Source organism: Eretmochelys imbricata, chromosome 1, assembly GCF_965152235.1.
Source record: "Eretmochelys imbricata isolate rEreImb1 chromosome 1, rEreImb1.hap1, whole genome shotgun sequence".
Classification (NCBI taxonomy): Eukaryota; Metazoa; Chordata; order Testudines; family Cheloniidae; genus Eretmochelys; species Eretmochelys imbricata.
Genome location: NC_135572.1, coordinates 335,899,416 through 335,911,863, shown reverse-complemented (window position 1 = coordinate 335,911,863; position 12,448 = coordinate 335,899,416). Strand labels below are relative to the sequence as shown.

The following is a 12,448-nucleotide window of genomic DNA, read 5'->3' as shown; positions in this document are numbered from 1 at the left end:
ACTCTGCACTTGTCCTTGTTGAACCTCATCAGATTTCTTTTGGCCCAATCTTCCAATTTGTCTAGGTCACTCTGGACACTATCCCTACCCTCCAGCATGTCTACCACTGCCCCCATCTTAGTGTCATCTGTGAACTTGCTGAGGGTGCAATCCATCCCATCATCCAGGTCATTAATAAAGATGTTGAACAAAACTGGCCCCAGGACTAACCTCTGGGGCACTCCGCTTGATACCAGCTGCCAACTAGAGATGGAACCATCGATCACTAGCTGTTGAGCCTGACAATCTAGCCAGCTTTCTATCCACCTTATAGTCCATTCATCCAATCCATATTTTTTTAACTTGCTGGCAAGAATACTGTGGGAGACGGTATCAAAATCTTTGCTAAAGTCAAGATATATCACGTCCACCACTTTCCCCATATCCACAGAGCCAGTTATCTCATCATGGAAGGCAATCGGGTTGGTCAGGCATGACTTGCCCTTGGTGAATCCATGTTGACTGTTCCTGATCACCTTCCTCTCCTCCGAGTGCTTCAAAATGCTTTCCTTGAGGACTTGCTCCATGATTTTTCTAGGGGCTGAGGTGAGGCTGTAGTTCCCCAGGTTCTCCTTCTTCTCTTTTTTAAAGATGGGCACTATATTTGCCTCTTTCCAATTGTCCGGGACCTCCCCTGATCGCCATGAGTTTTCAAAGCCTCTGGGTAGGGCTTTACTTGTTCATGTATATAGGGTTAGGGAATCACGAGTTTTCAAAGATAATGGCCAATGGCTTTGCAATCACATCAGCTAATTACCTCAGCACCCTCGGATGCATTAGATCTGGACCCATGGACTTGTGCATGTCCAGCTTTTCTAAATAGTCCTTAACCTGTTCTTTCACCACTGAGGGCTGCTTACTTCCTCCCCATACTGTGTTGCTCAGCAGTGTGGGAGCTGACCTTGGCTGTGAAGACTGAGGCAAAAAAAGCTTTGAGTACTTCAGCTTTTTCCACATCATCTGTCACTAGGTTGCCTCCCCCATTCAGTAAAGGTCCCACACTTTTCCTGACCTTTTTCTTGTTGCTAATATACCTGTAGAAACCTTTCTTGTTACCATTCACATCCCTTGCTAGCTACAACTCCAATTGTGCTTTGGCCTTCCTGATTACACCCCTGCATGCTTGAGCAATATCTTTATACTCCTCCTATCTGTCCAGGTTTCCACTTCTTGTAAGCTTCCTTTTTGTGTTTAAGCTCACCGAAGATTTCACTGTTAAGCCAAACTGGTTTCATTACTTGAGGTCTCAACTTCAGTGGCTACAATCCTATGTGTAACCCACAATTAAGTGAAAAGGTGGAGTGGCATCTCATGTTACTGGAGATTTTGCAAGCCAGGAAAGGGATTTGGCTCTTAGGAGAGAGATTCTTTCATTTATCCATTCCCTGTTGTTAGAGAGGTGACAGGCATGAGGCAAGAAGATCACCAACAGAAAAATACAGGCCATATATCAGGGTGAAATCCTGGCCCATTATAGTCAGCAGAAAAACTCCAATTCATCTAAGGTTAAATCCTGGCCCCACTATTTATTGCCTATCCCTCCAGCCTAATTTTCTTCTAGGAGCCCAGTGCAACGATGGACAGTGATCCTAATCTGCAGGTTTATTATGCTGTTTAATGTGCATCACCCTCCCTGACTTCATCACTGATGAATTGCCTGACTTTGCTTGTATTACCAACGTCTGGCTGTATATAGTGACACAGTGTCTTGTAATAAATCCATCAATGTAGCAGACTTTGCTTGTTGTAATAGTTGATGTTTAAGAGTAAGACTATTATTAACATGCATTGCTTATTATGGAATAGTTACAATGATAAATGAATCATGAGACCTTCATGTTATGCAATTTACTGTACTGAAATCTTTGTTATATGAATTATTGTTCATGCTTTCTGAATACGAATAAATTTACCAAATTAATTTTACATTATGCTAAAAGAAGTTCAGCCACATTGACTAACAGCGTAGAAAATTTCAAATTCAAAAGTTAAAACTGGTTTTGAGGTTCACAAAAGATCAGAAACAATCAAAGCACTACTATTTGACCATTGCTAATTAAAAAGAAGTGAATGCCTCCCCCCCGCACACAAAAAAACCCAAAAAGCAAAAGGAATTTGGAATCTCCCAGATGGAGAATTTATACACCAAATTTTAGCTCAGACAATTTTGATATACCAAAATGAAGCTTACCAAACAACTGGATACATTATAGAAATATTAAAACAACCAAAACATAGAAATTCAAATTACACAGGCACTAGTATAAAAGCAAAACATTAAACTGGTCATATAGCACAGACAGCTGAAATGGCACACAGAAAAAATTCAATTCATTGCACTGCAAGGTAGATAACTACTTCCTATTCTAAGAAGAAAATATGAAAACCACATAGTTCAACAAGAACTAAGAATGCATTGTGTAACAGGAACTGAATCTGTAGTGTTTGGATGAGTTGTATTTTAGCTTTTAAAGGGTGAAATTCACTGTACTGCATAGGTCTTGTGTGAGTCCCTACATACCAACCTGAATCCTATTTAAGCTCTTTCAAGAAGATTTTTCTGTTTTGAGAAGAAATATTTTTCGTTCCAGTGGTAATCCCCATTTTAAGAACAGGGAATCTCATTCAAGTTAATGACTCTTTCAAAGTGAAACAACTTTTAAAATAGTAAGATAGGAATTGCAGTGTGGAATCAAAGGTGAATCTAATGGAGTATACGCAAAAAGAAAAGGAGTACTTGTGGCACCTTAGAGACTAACCAATTTATTTTAGCATGAGCTTTCGTGAGCTACAGCTCACTTCATCAGATGAAGATGAAGATATCTGATGAAGTGAGCTGTAGCTCACGAAAGCTCATGCTAAAATAAATTGGTTAGTCTCTAAGGTGCCACAAGTACTCCTTTTCTTTTTGCGAATACAGACTAACACGGCTGTTACTCTGAAACCTAATGGAGTATGTTGTACCTAACAGCAGATTGTACCCTCTGCTTCAAGAGAAGCTGCAAGAAATCCCATAGTGGACAATTATGGAACAACCTAACAGTGTTTGGCTTACACTTTGAAGCTCAATTTGTTTATAATCCTATCTAAAGTAACTGAGAATGTTCCCACTCGGTAAAATTCACTCCTATGCAGAGGGTCAGCACAAGGCCTAGACATCATTTAAGCCCTCAAATAAGGTGAAAATAGGTGAAAACTGATATAAAGACACTATTTAGAGTCTCAGCAATATTCTTATCTTCCTTAAGTGTGCCCTTTAAACCTTATTAGTTCAGGTTTCCTACTTGTAAGGGGACCATTGCCCCCTTACTAACATTCAGTGGGGGTGTTGTAGTTGCTAGCTCCCAGTACTAAAAAGGGGGAAGGGTCAATGGCGAATCAGGACCCTGAGACTGACAGCCTCCAGGAACAATGGGGAGAGGCCAATGCTTCATGTCAGCCTGAATGACAGGGTGAGCAGGCTAATCAGGGAGTCAGGAGGCCAGGGAGGTCCTGTCCTCTGTGTGAACTGGATTTGCCTGGGCCAGACAGAGTGGGGCTGAGCTAAGGAGAAAGCAGGGCCTGTAGCTAAGTTGGGGAGCAGAGCTGCAGCCCCAAAGCCAGAGGCACAGCCCAGAGAGAGCAGACTTGCCCTGGGAAGAAAGCTGCAGCAACCAGAGCCAGAGGGGCCAGAAAAGCAGCCCAGGAAGCAGACCTGTCCTGGGAGCAGAGCTGTAGCAACCAGAGGCAGAGGGGCCAAAGAAGCAGCCCAGGCAGCTGGAGGCAGAGCAGCAGCAGTGCAGAGACAGAGTGGTGGAGCTGGGGCTGAAGCAGTCTGGAGCTGGGTGCGGTGAGCAGCCAGAGAGAGCGAGGGGGACCCTTGGCAGTGGGCCCAGCACGGGGAGAGGCCTCAGCCAAGAAGCTCTGCAGGCCAGGCTTGGATCGTAACCCCGACAGGGCAGGGGCGACACTGAGAAGAAGGGTCCTACCACTTAGAGCCTGAGAGCGTGTGGCCACCACCAGAGTAAGTGTCCAACCCACAGCATCCCTACAGCACAGCCAGGGTCTGAGAAGAAGGCCTGGGACATACAAGGAACAGACTGTGAACTGCCCTGACATTCCAGAGACACTGCTTGTGATGTTCCCTGCCACAGAGCAGCTTGATGTGTTTCCTTTAACCTTTCTCACTTTCCCTTATTCTTTTTAAAATTAATTGTTAATTAAATAACTTGCATTTGCTTTAAATTGTATGTAATGGTCAGTGGGTCAGAGAAGTGCCCAGTGCAGAGAGAGTACCCCGGAATGGGGACACCCTAGCCCCTGTCCTAGTGACCACAGCAGGGTTGGGGGTCGAGCCCCCCGGGAATCCTGGGCCCAGCCTTGTTGGGGTTACAAGGACTGTTCCAGAAAGGAGAGTGGAAGGGGAGTCCTCAAGGGCAGGGAGGCCACTGGGAAAAGGAAGTGGGAGTGAGGACTCAGATCCTTTCGCTAGCCCACTTCACTGGGGTAGCGCAGAAGCCAGGAAAGTTCCCCACAATAGCGGGACTATTCCCCCGCTTACATACTTCTGATAAACCAAAATAATTTCTTATTCTGTGTTTTTCATATCTTTGGCTATTTGCTTTACATATTTGCTCTCAGCTCTTTTAATTTTTACCTTACATTTCACCCACTGTAGCTTATGCTCTTCCATTGCCATCACTATGTTTAGATTTCTGAGGGATACTTGTTTAGGTCAAAATTACCTCTTAAATCTTGCCATTTAACCATATTAGGTTTTTTTTCTTACCTTTCTGCTTTCTTTTTTAAGTCCAATCACTGTAAAGCGGGTCTTGAACAATGTATATGATCTTGTGCAGCGCCTCTGCACTGGGGGATTTTTACTTTAAGCATGTAATGTTTTGGCTAATGAAACAATTCAGAAAAATAATTATGGCCATGGCTAATCTCTATAATCAAGTATTCACAATGAAACAAGAACTGATATACTGAAAATCTGCAAGTATTGTACCTTATCACAGTCTCATGCAGAGCGGTGTACTTCGCCTTCAGCGCAGCAACTCTGGTGCCTGGGAGCTTTCCAGCAGAAAATAACTAGAAAAGGGGAATAGACAGTTATTAAATCCACGAGACATTAACATTTTTATGTATACTTAGACTTTTATAATTAGTGTTGGCAGACTTTTTTTCAGTTCTCGGTAACATATAAAATAAAAATATACACACGAAAGATGCTTGTTTATTTAATAATTTGTAGTATACATAAAAGAGCATAAAGAACACATCACAATTACAGAGTTGATTAGACCTCTGTTCCCATTTTGCTCTCTTTGAGTGTACCCCCTAAGGTGTTAGGTCTGCAGCCCTTACCTGTCTGGAGGTGGAAGTACCCAATTCTCCCTCTCTTAGACCATGACCTGGGAATGCCACTCTCTACCTGCCCACTACTTATTACTGTGCAGGTCTGACTGGACCTGTTTCAGGAGCCTGTCACTAATGCTATACAGTGCCAAACAGCCTTCTTAAAACAAGTAGTTTGTTTTTTTTTAGCAAATGGAGCAAAGTGTTAGAGAAAGGGATTTAAAACAAGCAGTCTACACACATATCTAGACTCATCTAACCTTACACTTTGCTACGAGTTAAGTTAGATGGGCTTCCCTCTTGAGTTACAGGAACAGAACATACCCATTTACATTCTTCTAGTAAGCCCAAGAGCTCTTAGCCTTCCAGAAAGTGTTTCTCTTAGACACTTTCCCCCCTCTCAGAGAAACTCCCTTTTTTCAAAGCCCTACCCCCTGTGTGAGCCTCAGGCCAGTTACTATATATCTTAATGGCTTTTGTTAGAGATTCTAGGGTGGAATCTTCGTTTTGCCTGAGTATGTCTACACTACGGAGACTATACTGGCATAGCTGCATCACTGTAGCAATGCTGGCATAAACCCATAGTGTAGACACAACCTAAACAGACGGAAGGGGTTTTTCCATTGATGTAGGAATACCATCTCCCCAAGCAATGGTAGCTAAGTCGAGGGAAGCATTCTTCCATCAACCTAGCTGTCTACACAGGGTGTTAGGTTGGCATAACTACATCACTCAGGGGTTGTGGGTTTTTTTATACCTCTGATTGACAGCTGTGTCAACCTAAATTTTAAACAAAGACCAGACCTCAGCCTGTTTTTTAAATATTAAAGCAGGTTGTAAATTTAAAGTGCAAAAGCATTCTAGAATAGCTATTGCAGAGTAACTATACCACAATGCATCCGATGAAGTGAGCTGTAGCTCACGAAAGCTTATGCTCAAATAAATTTGTTAGTCTCTAAGGTGCCACAAGTACTCCTTTTCTTTTTGCGAATACGGACTAACACGGCTGCTACTCTGAAACATACCACAACAGTAATTCTAGTTAATTTCCCAGTGTAGAAAAGCCATGTTTTCACTGCAGCCAGGCTAGCCCTGTCTGGGTCGAGTGTCCCCACAGCAAAGCCTTACCCATGCCAGACCCATGTAACTACATCCACAATAGGGCTGTACTACCCCCTGAGCTGGAATGGATTTCTGGTGGGCTATCCTGTGGGTCTTAACAGTGCATTAAATTGAGCCACTCTACAAATTCATTCACAGGTTGAAAACTCACTCAATCTCACCTAGAATGAAGCTGCTGTCTGTGGCCATGACATGAGAACAATATGTAAATAACTTCCAAGTGGAGTTATTCATTATTAATGCAGGCAGTCCTGCAGGTGAAAGCAAACAGCATTTGGCAACAAGAACTTTTAATGAGAAAGTTATTAAGGAATTCAGTCTACAAACCACAAAGTGATTCATAGCACACCCAGCTGACTTCTTTGCCTCTCCATTTCCTATTTCTTTCCTGCCTAGTAAACATAAAAATCTCATGTTGGGTACATTTATCTAAATTATGTTTTTTATTGATACTACCCCACAGCTTTAGCAGGAGACAGGTGTCAGCTTCTGGCAAACTGCCAGCACAGGAGGATTTCTTGGATGGTGTCACAGATCCTAGCAAGTGCTCCCTCATGGCCACTCACTAGGACTGCCGTGAAGGGAATCCATGCTGTGTCCCTTGCTCCCCCGGCTATTTTAAGCCTACAGAGCATGAATGCAGTCCAGCCACTGCCCCAATCTCAGGATCCCTAGGCACACTCTTGGAAGTACAGACCTACAGCCTAACACTCCCTCCTGAGAATTGGAGCCCTATACAGCTGCCTAGCCCCTCTGTGCACAATGGTGAGCTTTAGAATGCCCTTGGACTTAAACATACCCTCTCCTGGAACTTTACCCCAAAGGTGTGAAACTTTTTGTTACAGTCTAACTCTCAGGGGCACACAGTAGTTAACACACAAACTTTGCAGACTCTAACACATTTATGTTCTTTACTTAATCATACAAACAACAAACATTGCACACATTTCCCTTTCTAGCTCAGCCTTCCCTTAGGTGTCATTAGGAACCACAGGCAGGCTGTCCCATTCCTGAGGCTGTTCCATGACGGGTGGTATCTCCCTTTTACCTAGCTTCTGTTGCTTTCTTCTGCCCCACGTGTCCTCTTCCTGCCTGGCTCCCTCTATTCCTGTGAATTCCTTTATTTAAACTCCTCCTGGTCTGCTGGCTGCCTTTGTTCTGCTCCTGATAAGTTTTCATTGCTTCTGTCTCCCCCTCTCCTTTCAGAAGAGTAAGCTAAACTGGATTTCCAAGGCTTGAGCTCACCCACTGTTGCCAGTTGTTTGAACCTGAATAGTATAATTGAATCCTAAGCACCACTAGCTCCTTGTATTTGTCTGCTGTGAACCTGCTACAGGACCTGGTAGATCTTCATACATATAGGCACTCAGGATACAGCTGCTTTTCATAAACCAACTGCACAATATTAACCAAAATTCATAAACTGTATAAACATAGCCCCCGTTTGTCACAGATGAGATCTCTGTTCAAATGCTGTGGAAGTGCAGCAGAAATGGAGCAGGCAAACAGGGTTAAAATGCACAGCAGAAGAAGGGAGGAGTTCCACAAGAAAGTACTGCCCAGGTAGAATTGTGGGATGGGACTGGAGGACTAACAGCATCTGGGATTGAGTAGTCTGCATTTTCACTGCAAAGTAGGCAGTTTGCCTGTCTGGGCTGAAGCAAATTCCAATCTCAAGCCCATATCCTCAGCCATGCTAACTAGCCCAGACTTAAAGCATCCTCAAATCCATGTTAAATGTTCTTCTGTGTGGATGGAAGGAGGATTTTATGATGCCAGAGCACCCGCTTGCAATAGGGCATGATGCTGCAGACAGTCTTCATCTCCAGCCCTTCCTGCAGTCCATCTGCCCCTGTTCATACTTCAGCTGAAAGCATCTAAGTCAGATCCCTTTCAAGGCAACAAAAGCTCAAACTAACACTGCAAAGTATCTCAACAATCAGTCCTTCCTTTGGGCTCTGTCTTCAATCTCCTTTCTCAGCCATTCAAGAGTCATCTACCACAGACGAGCATAGATATTGTAATTAGCATTTGGGGAGAGGGAATCATAAAAACTGTAGGTGAAACCATGGGTTCTGAACTTCTTAGCCAATGTATGTATGACCAAGAAATACAAGGTAGGCCAAATTAAGCGCTGTGGCACCTATATAAATCCAGAGTAATTCTATTGAAGCCAACAGACATTGTGGCCTCAGTCTCCACTCTTGCACCGTATATTTGTACCTGTGCAAACTGTGTGTAAAATGCCACCATTTTGACTTGTTAGAGCTTTACAGGCACTGTGCGCAAGTGTTAATGACTATACAAGGTGTAAAACAACAGGAAAAAATCTCAGACATGTAAGTTAATGAGAGTTTTGCTTGAGTAAAGACTGCAGAATTGGGCCCTTAGACATCTATCCGAACAGTATGCATTGCAACACTTTGCAGCAAGACTGCAATAGTTACTGGCATGCCATTTTTTAATTAAGTGAAAATGTGTCACAGGCTATCTAGGTTTTGTAAAGTTTACCCAAAATGTTGCTGTGTGCCCTCCTCGGAGAGTATGCCTTGCAATGCTGCAACCCCTCTCTCGTTTTGTATAAACGGTTTCCATTCCACTACACTCTCAGGCTCAATGTATTCTGAAATCAGTAAAGTGAGTAACATTAACAATATCTTCTTTTTTGTTAGTCTCTAGGGTGCCACAAATACTCCTTTTTCTTAGTACAATTATACTGACTTAAAATTATTGGTGTGAGATAAGAATCAGGCCCATTAAACATTTTAATAAAAGAAGACACATACGAATCAGCATCTTCTATTTATTGGGTTTCTGGACCCCAGATCCCCCGGGAAGAGTCACAAATATATGACATCTCTAAACTGTAGCTTTTGCATTTGGATCTCAGATTTAGCTTATATATATCTATATCTATATATATATATAGATATATACACCCTTTTAACCAGACTTATAAAATATTTATAAATCTTTATTCCTGAAATATAGCGTTAGATTTCTTTTTTTAAATACTGCAAGCTAAATTGGAATAACAATTTACAAATATTTGCATTTCACCTCTGTTTCTAAAAGTTTGTGAAAGATGAATCACACTGAAGTCATATTTTCCTATGAGATGCTGTAGAATTTTGTTTAGCTTCAGCTTTGTCTTCATTATCAAATAAAGGTGTGTTTTAATGTGAGATTATTAATGTGAGTTAGTTATCTCACTGTTAAATTCTAGTGGAGTCAAGGCACTGTAGCTTCACAGCTAGGTGATATGAACTACAGACAGGGGTAGTGTTGACCTCACCTATCTATCTAGTGGAAAAAATTACAGTACCTTGTCTCAAATAGGATTTTACAGTGAGATAGTTAATGTGCATTAGTCATTCCATTGTCAAATATAAACAAATATATATATATATATATATTTGCAGGGAAGACATAACCTTTATTTCCACTACTCTGCATCTGGGACCAAATTCTGATAGCTTTATTCCATCTTTCTTGAGTAAGAAATGAGACCTGGATCTACAAAGAGACATAGGTGTTGTGATACTAAACTTTGCAGCACCTAAAATTTAGGGTCCTAGAAAATCACAAGAACATCACTGCAATCCACAAAGCTTGAGTTAAGTCCCTATACAATGAATGGGGAGAGATAGGCACCTCAGAATGTGATTCTAAAAGCCAGCATGCTAGGTGGGGAGCAATGGAAGATAGCCAATGCAAGATGCTGATTAGAGGAGTGTGTCCTAAACCCAATCACTCTTATGGAGACATAAGTCTGGGGTCTAGGTCTGGAGTGCTGGGAGTCACCTATATCTGCTAGCAATACAGAACAGGAACCCCTCTCCTGGAGTCAGGCAGCTTAGGCACCTAAGTCGTTTCTTGTAAGAATGAGTGAGGTGCCTTCCTCACGCCACACAAAATGGCTGAAAGAGAAGGTGGTGATGTTGCTGCTGCCATCCACCTTAAAATTTTAGCACAATGGCTAACACACTCACCCAGGATGTGGGAGACCCAGTTTCAATTGCCTGCTCTGCCTCAGGTGCAGAAATGATTTGAACAGGGGTCTCTCACCTCTCAAGAGCACAGAGCAATGGGATAGTCTGATGTAGGGCTCCCTCACTCTCCTGTCTAAACTGTTCCCCTGTAGATAAATAATTAAAGAGTCATTGGAGCAGGGGGACTGTATCCTGCATCTCCTTGGTGGATGCCATAACCACTGGACTATAGAGTCAGTCTCACACATGTACTCTCTCTCTGGCCCAATGACTCTTTATTATTTAATCAACATTGGAACAACTTCTACAGGAGGGATTAAGGGAGCTCCACATCAGAACAACCCATAGCTCAGTGGTTACTGCCCACCTCCTGAGAGGTGGGAGATCCCCCCATGCAAACCCTTTCTCCCCCAGAGCGGTGGGGTCCTTAAAGCGCTGCCGTGGCAGCACTTTAGCATAACTGCTCCTTTTGGCCCCCCAGGGCCGCCAAGGGGGGGACAAAAGGGGCAGCTTCCCTGGGGCCTGGTGATTTAAAAGGCTCCTGGCCACCGCCACCATTACTGCAGCAGTGGCCAGAGCCTCGGACCCTTTAAATCACTTCAGGAGCCCCGGGTGGCCTAGGCCAGGCAGTGCTGAAGGGCTGGCTGGGGGAGGCTGACCCCCCCAGCCCCGCCCCTTCTGCCCAAGGCCCCACCCTTTCTGTCTGAGGCCCCGCCCCTTAAAGGAGTGTGGAGCCAGGCCCCCGTACCAGTAAGACTTTTAAGTTACTTTCACCCCTGCCCACATGAGTGCTATAACTACTGGGCTAAAAGTTATAAGGTGGATAGCAGCAGCCCCACCACTGTTTTGGTAGGCAGCCTTCGAGCATGCTGACCAGCCTGGGCCCCATATGTGAGTTAGGTGGACAAATACCTATCTTCCCCTGGCTCATGGATTCCTCTGGAGCTTAGGTCAGAGTATTGGATCATATTAAAGAAGTTCTGTATTAAAATCACAAATGAGTTTGATTCCCCAGAGTTTAAATTCCAGGGTATTACTAATTAAGAGGTCTCTTGGTTTTTGGTACTGTTTCTCTCCCTCTATGTGTGAAACTTGCAAGCTGCTAATTGTGTTAGTACATTCTAAGACAGAGTCTGTTCTCAAAGCAATTCACAGAGAGAGAGACTCAAAGCAATACTCTAACAACAGAAACAGCACCCAGAGACTCCCCGCCCTTTTGTTCTATTAACAATTGTGATTAAAATAGAGATAGAGGATGTATGTGGATGGATGCTTGGTGTGGATAATAACTGAATGATCAGGGAGGTGCCAGCCTAAGAATCCAGTGTCCATCGGCTGAAGAAGGCGTCAAGTGGAAATAACCAGAGGACCCCCCCCGGAGGGCAGACTGGAATCCACCCAACAGCCTCAAGAATGGGAGAACCAAAGAACAAGATAACATCTTGGAGCCGTCAGGAATGTGCTATCTGCTGATTGATTCAGCAACAGCATGAAGCAGCAATTCCCATAGACTGGCATAGGAAGAAATTCCTATAAAAATAGACTCTAAAAAATGAGAACTTTGGGGGTCTGATTCTGCAAACCAACTTCCAGGAGCATCAGATGAGCATCTGACAAGGCCCTGCTCCCTCCTCATGTCCAGGCCACCTTGCCAGTGGCTTGGCATGAGCAACTCTAAGGCTGGTAACTATGATAACAACCTTGCAGAACCTGTGTGTGTGTGTGTGTGTGTGTGTGTGTGTGTATGAATGAATGAATGTGTGAATAAATATGAGATTGAATGGAATGTTATAACTATAACTAACTGCTTACTAGGATTCTTTCTGTATTCACAATAAATGTGGTATTTTGCCTTTTTCCCTTTAATAAGATCCTGCTGGTTTTTATTTTATTGGTACAACATTTTGGTGGAGAAATGCGAAAGGGGGAATATTGGTAAAAAACCTCAGTTATTG

At 43.2% G+C, this 12,448-nt stretch overlaps 1 protein-coding gene across 1 annotated transcript in view; it reads right to left on the bottom strand.

The window, feature by feature from the left end:
• The window catches only part of CCDC146 (coiled-coil domain containing 146), a 107,151-nt gene that overhangs the window by 49,660 nt on the left and 45,043 nt on the right, over positions 1–12,448 (bottom strand). The window contains exon 2 of the mRNA XM_077835971.1: positions 5,030–5,112. Within this exon, the coding sequence (XP_077692097.1) occupies positions 5,030–5,112 (83 nt within the window). The remainder of the gene's footprint in view (positions 1–5,029; positions 5,113–12,448) is intronic.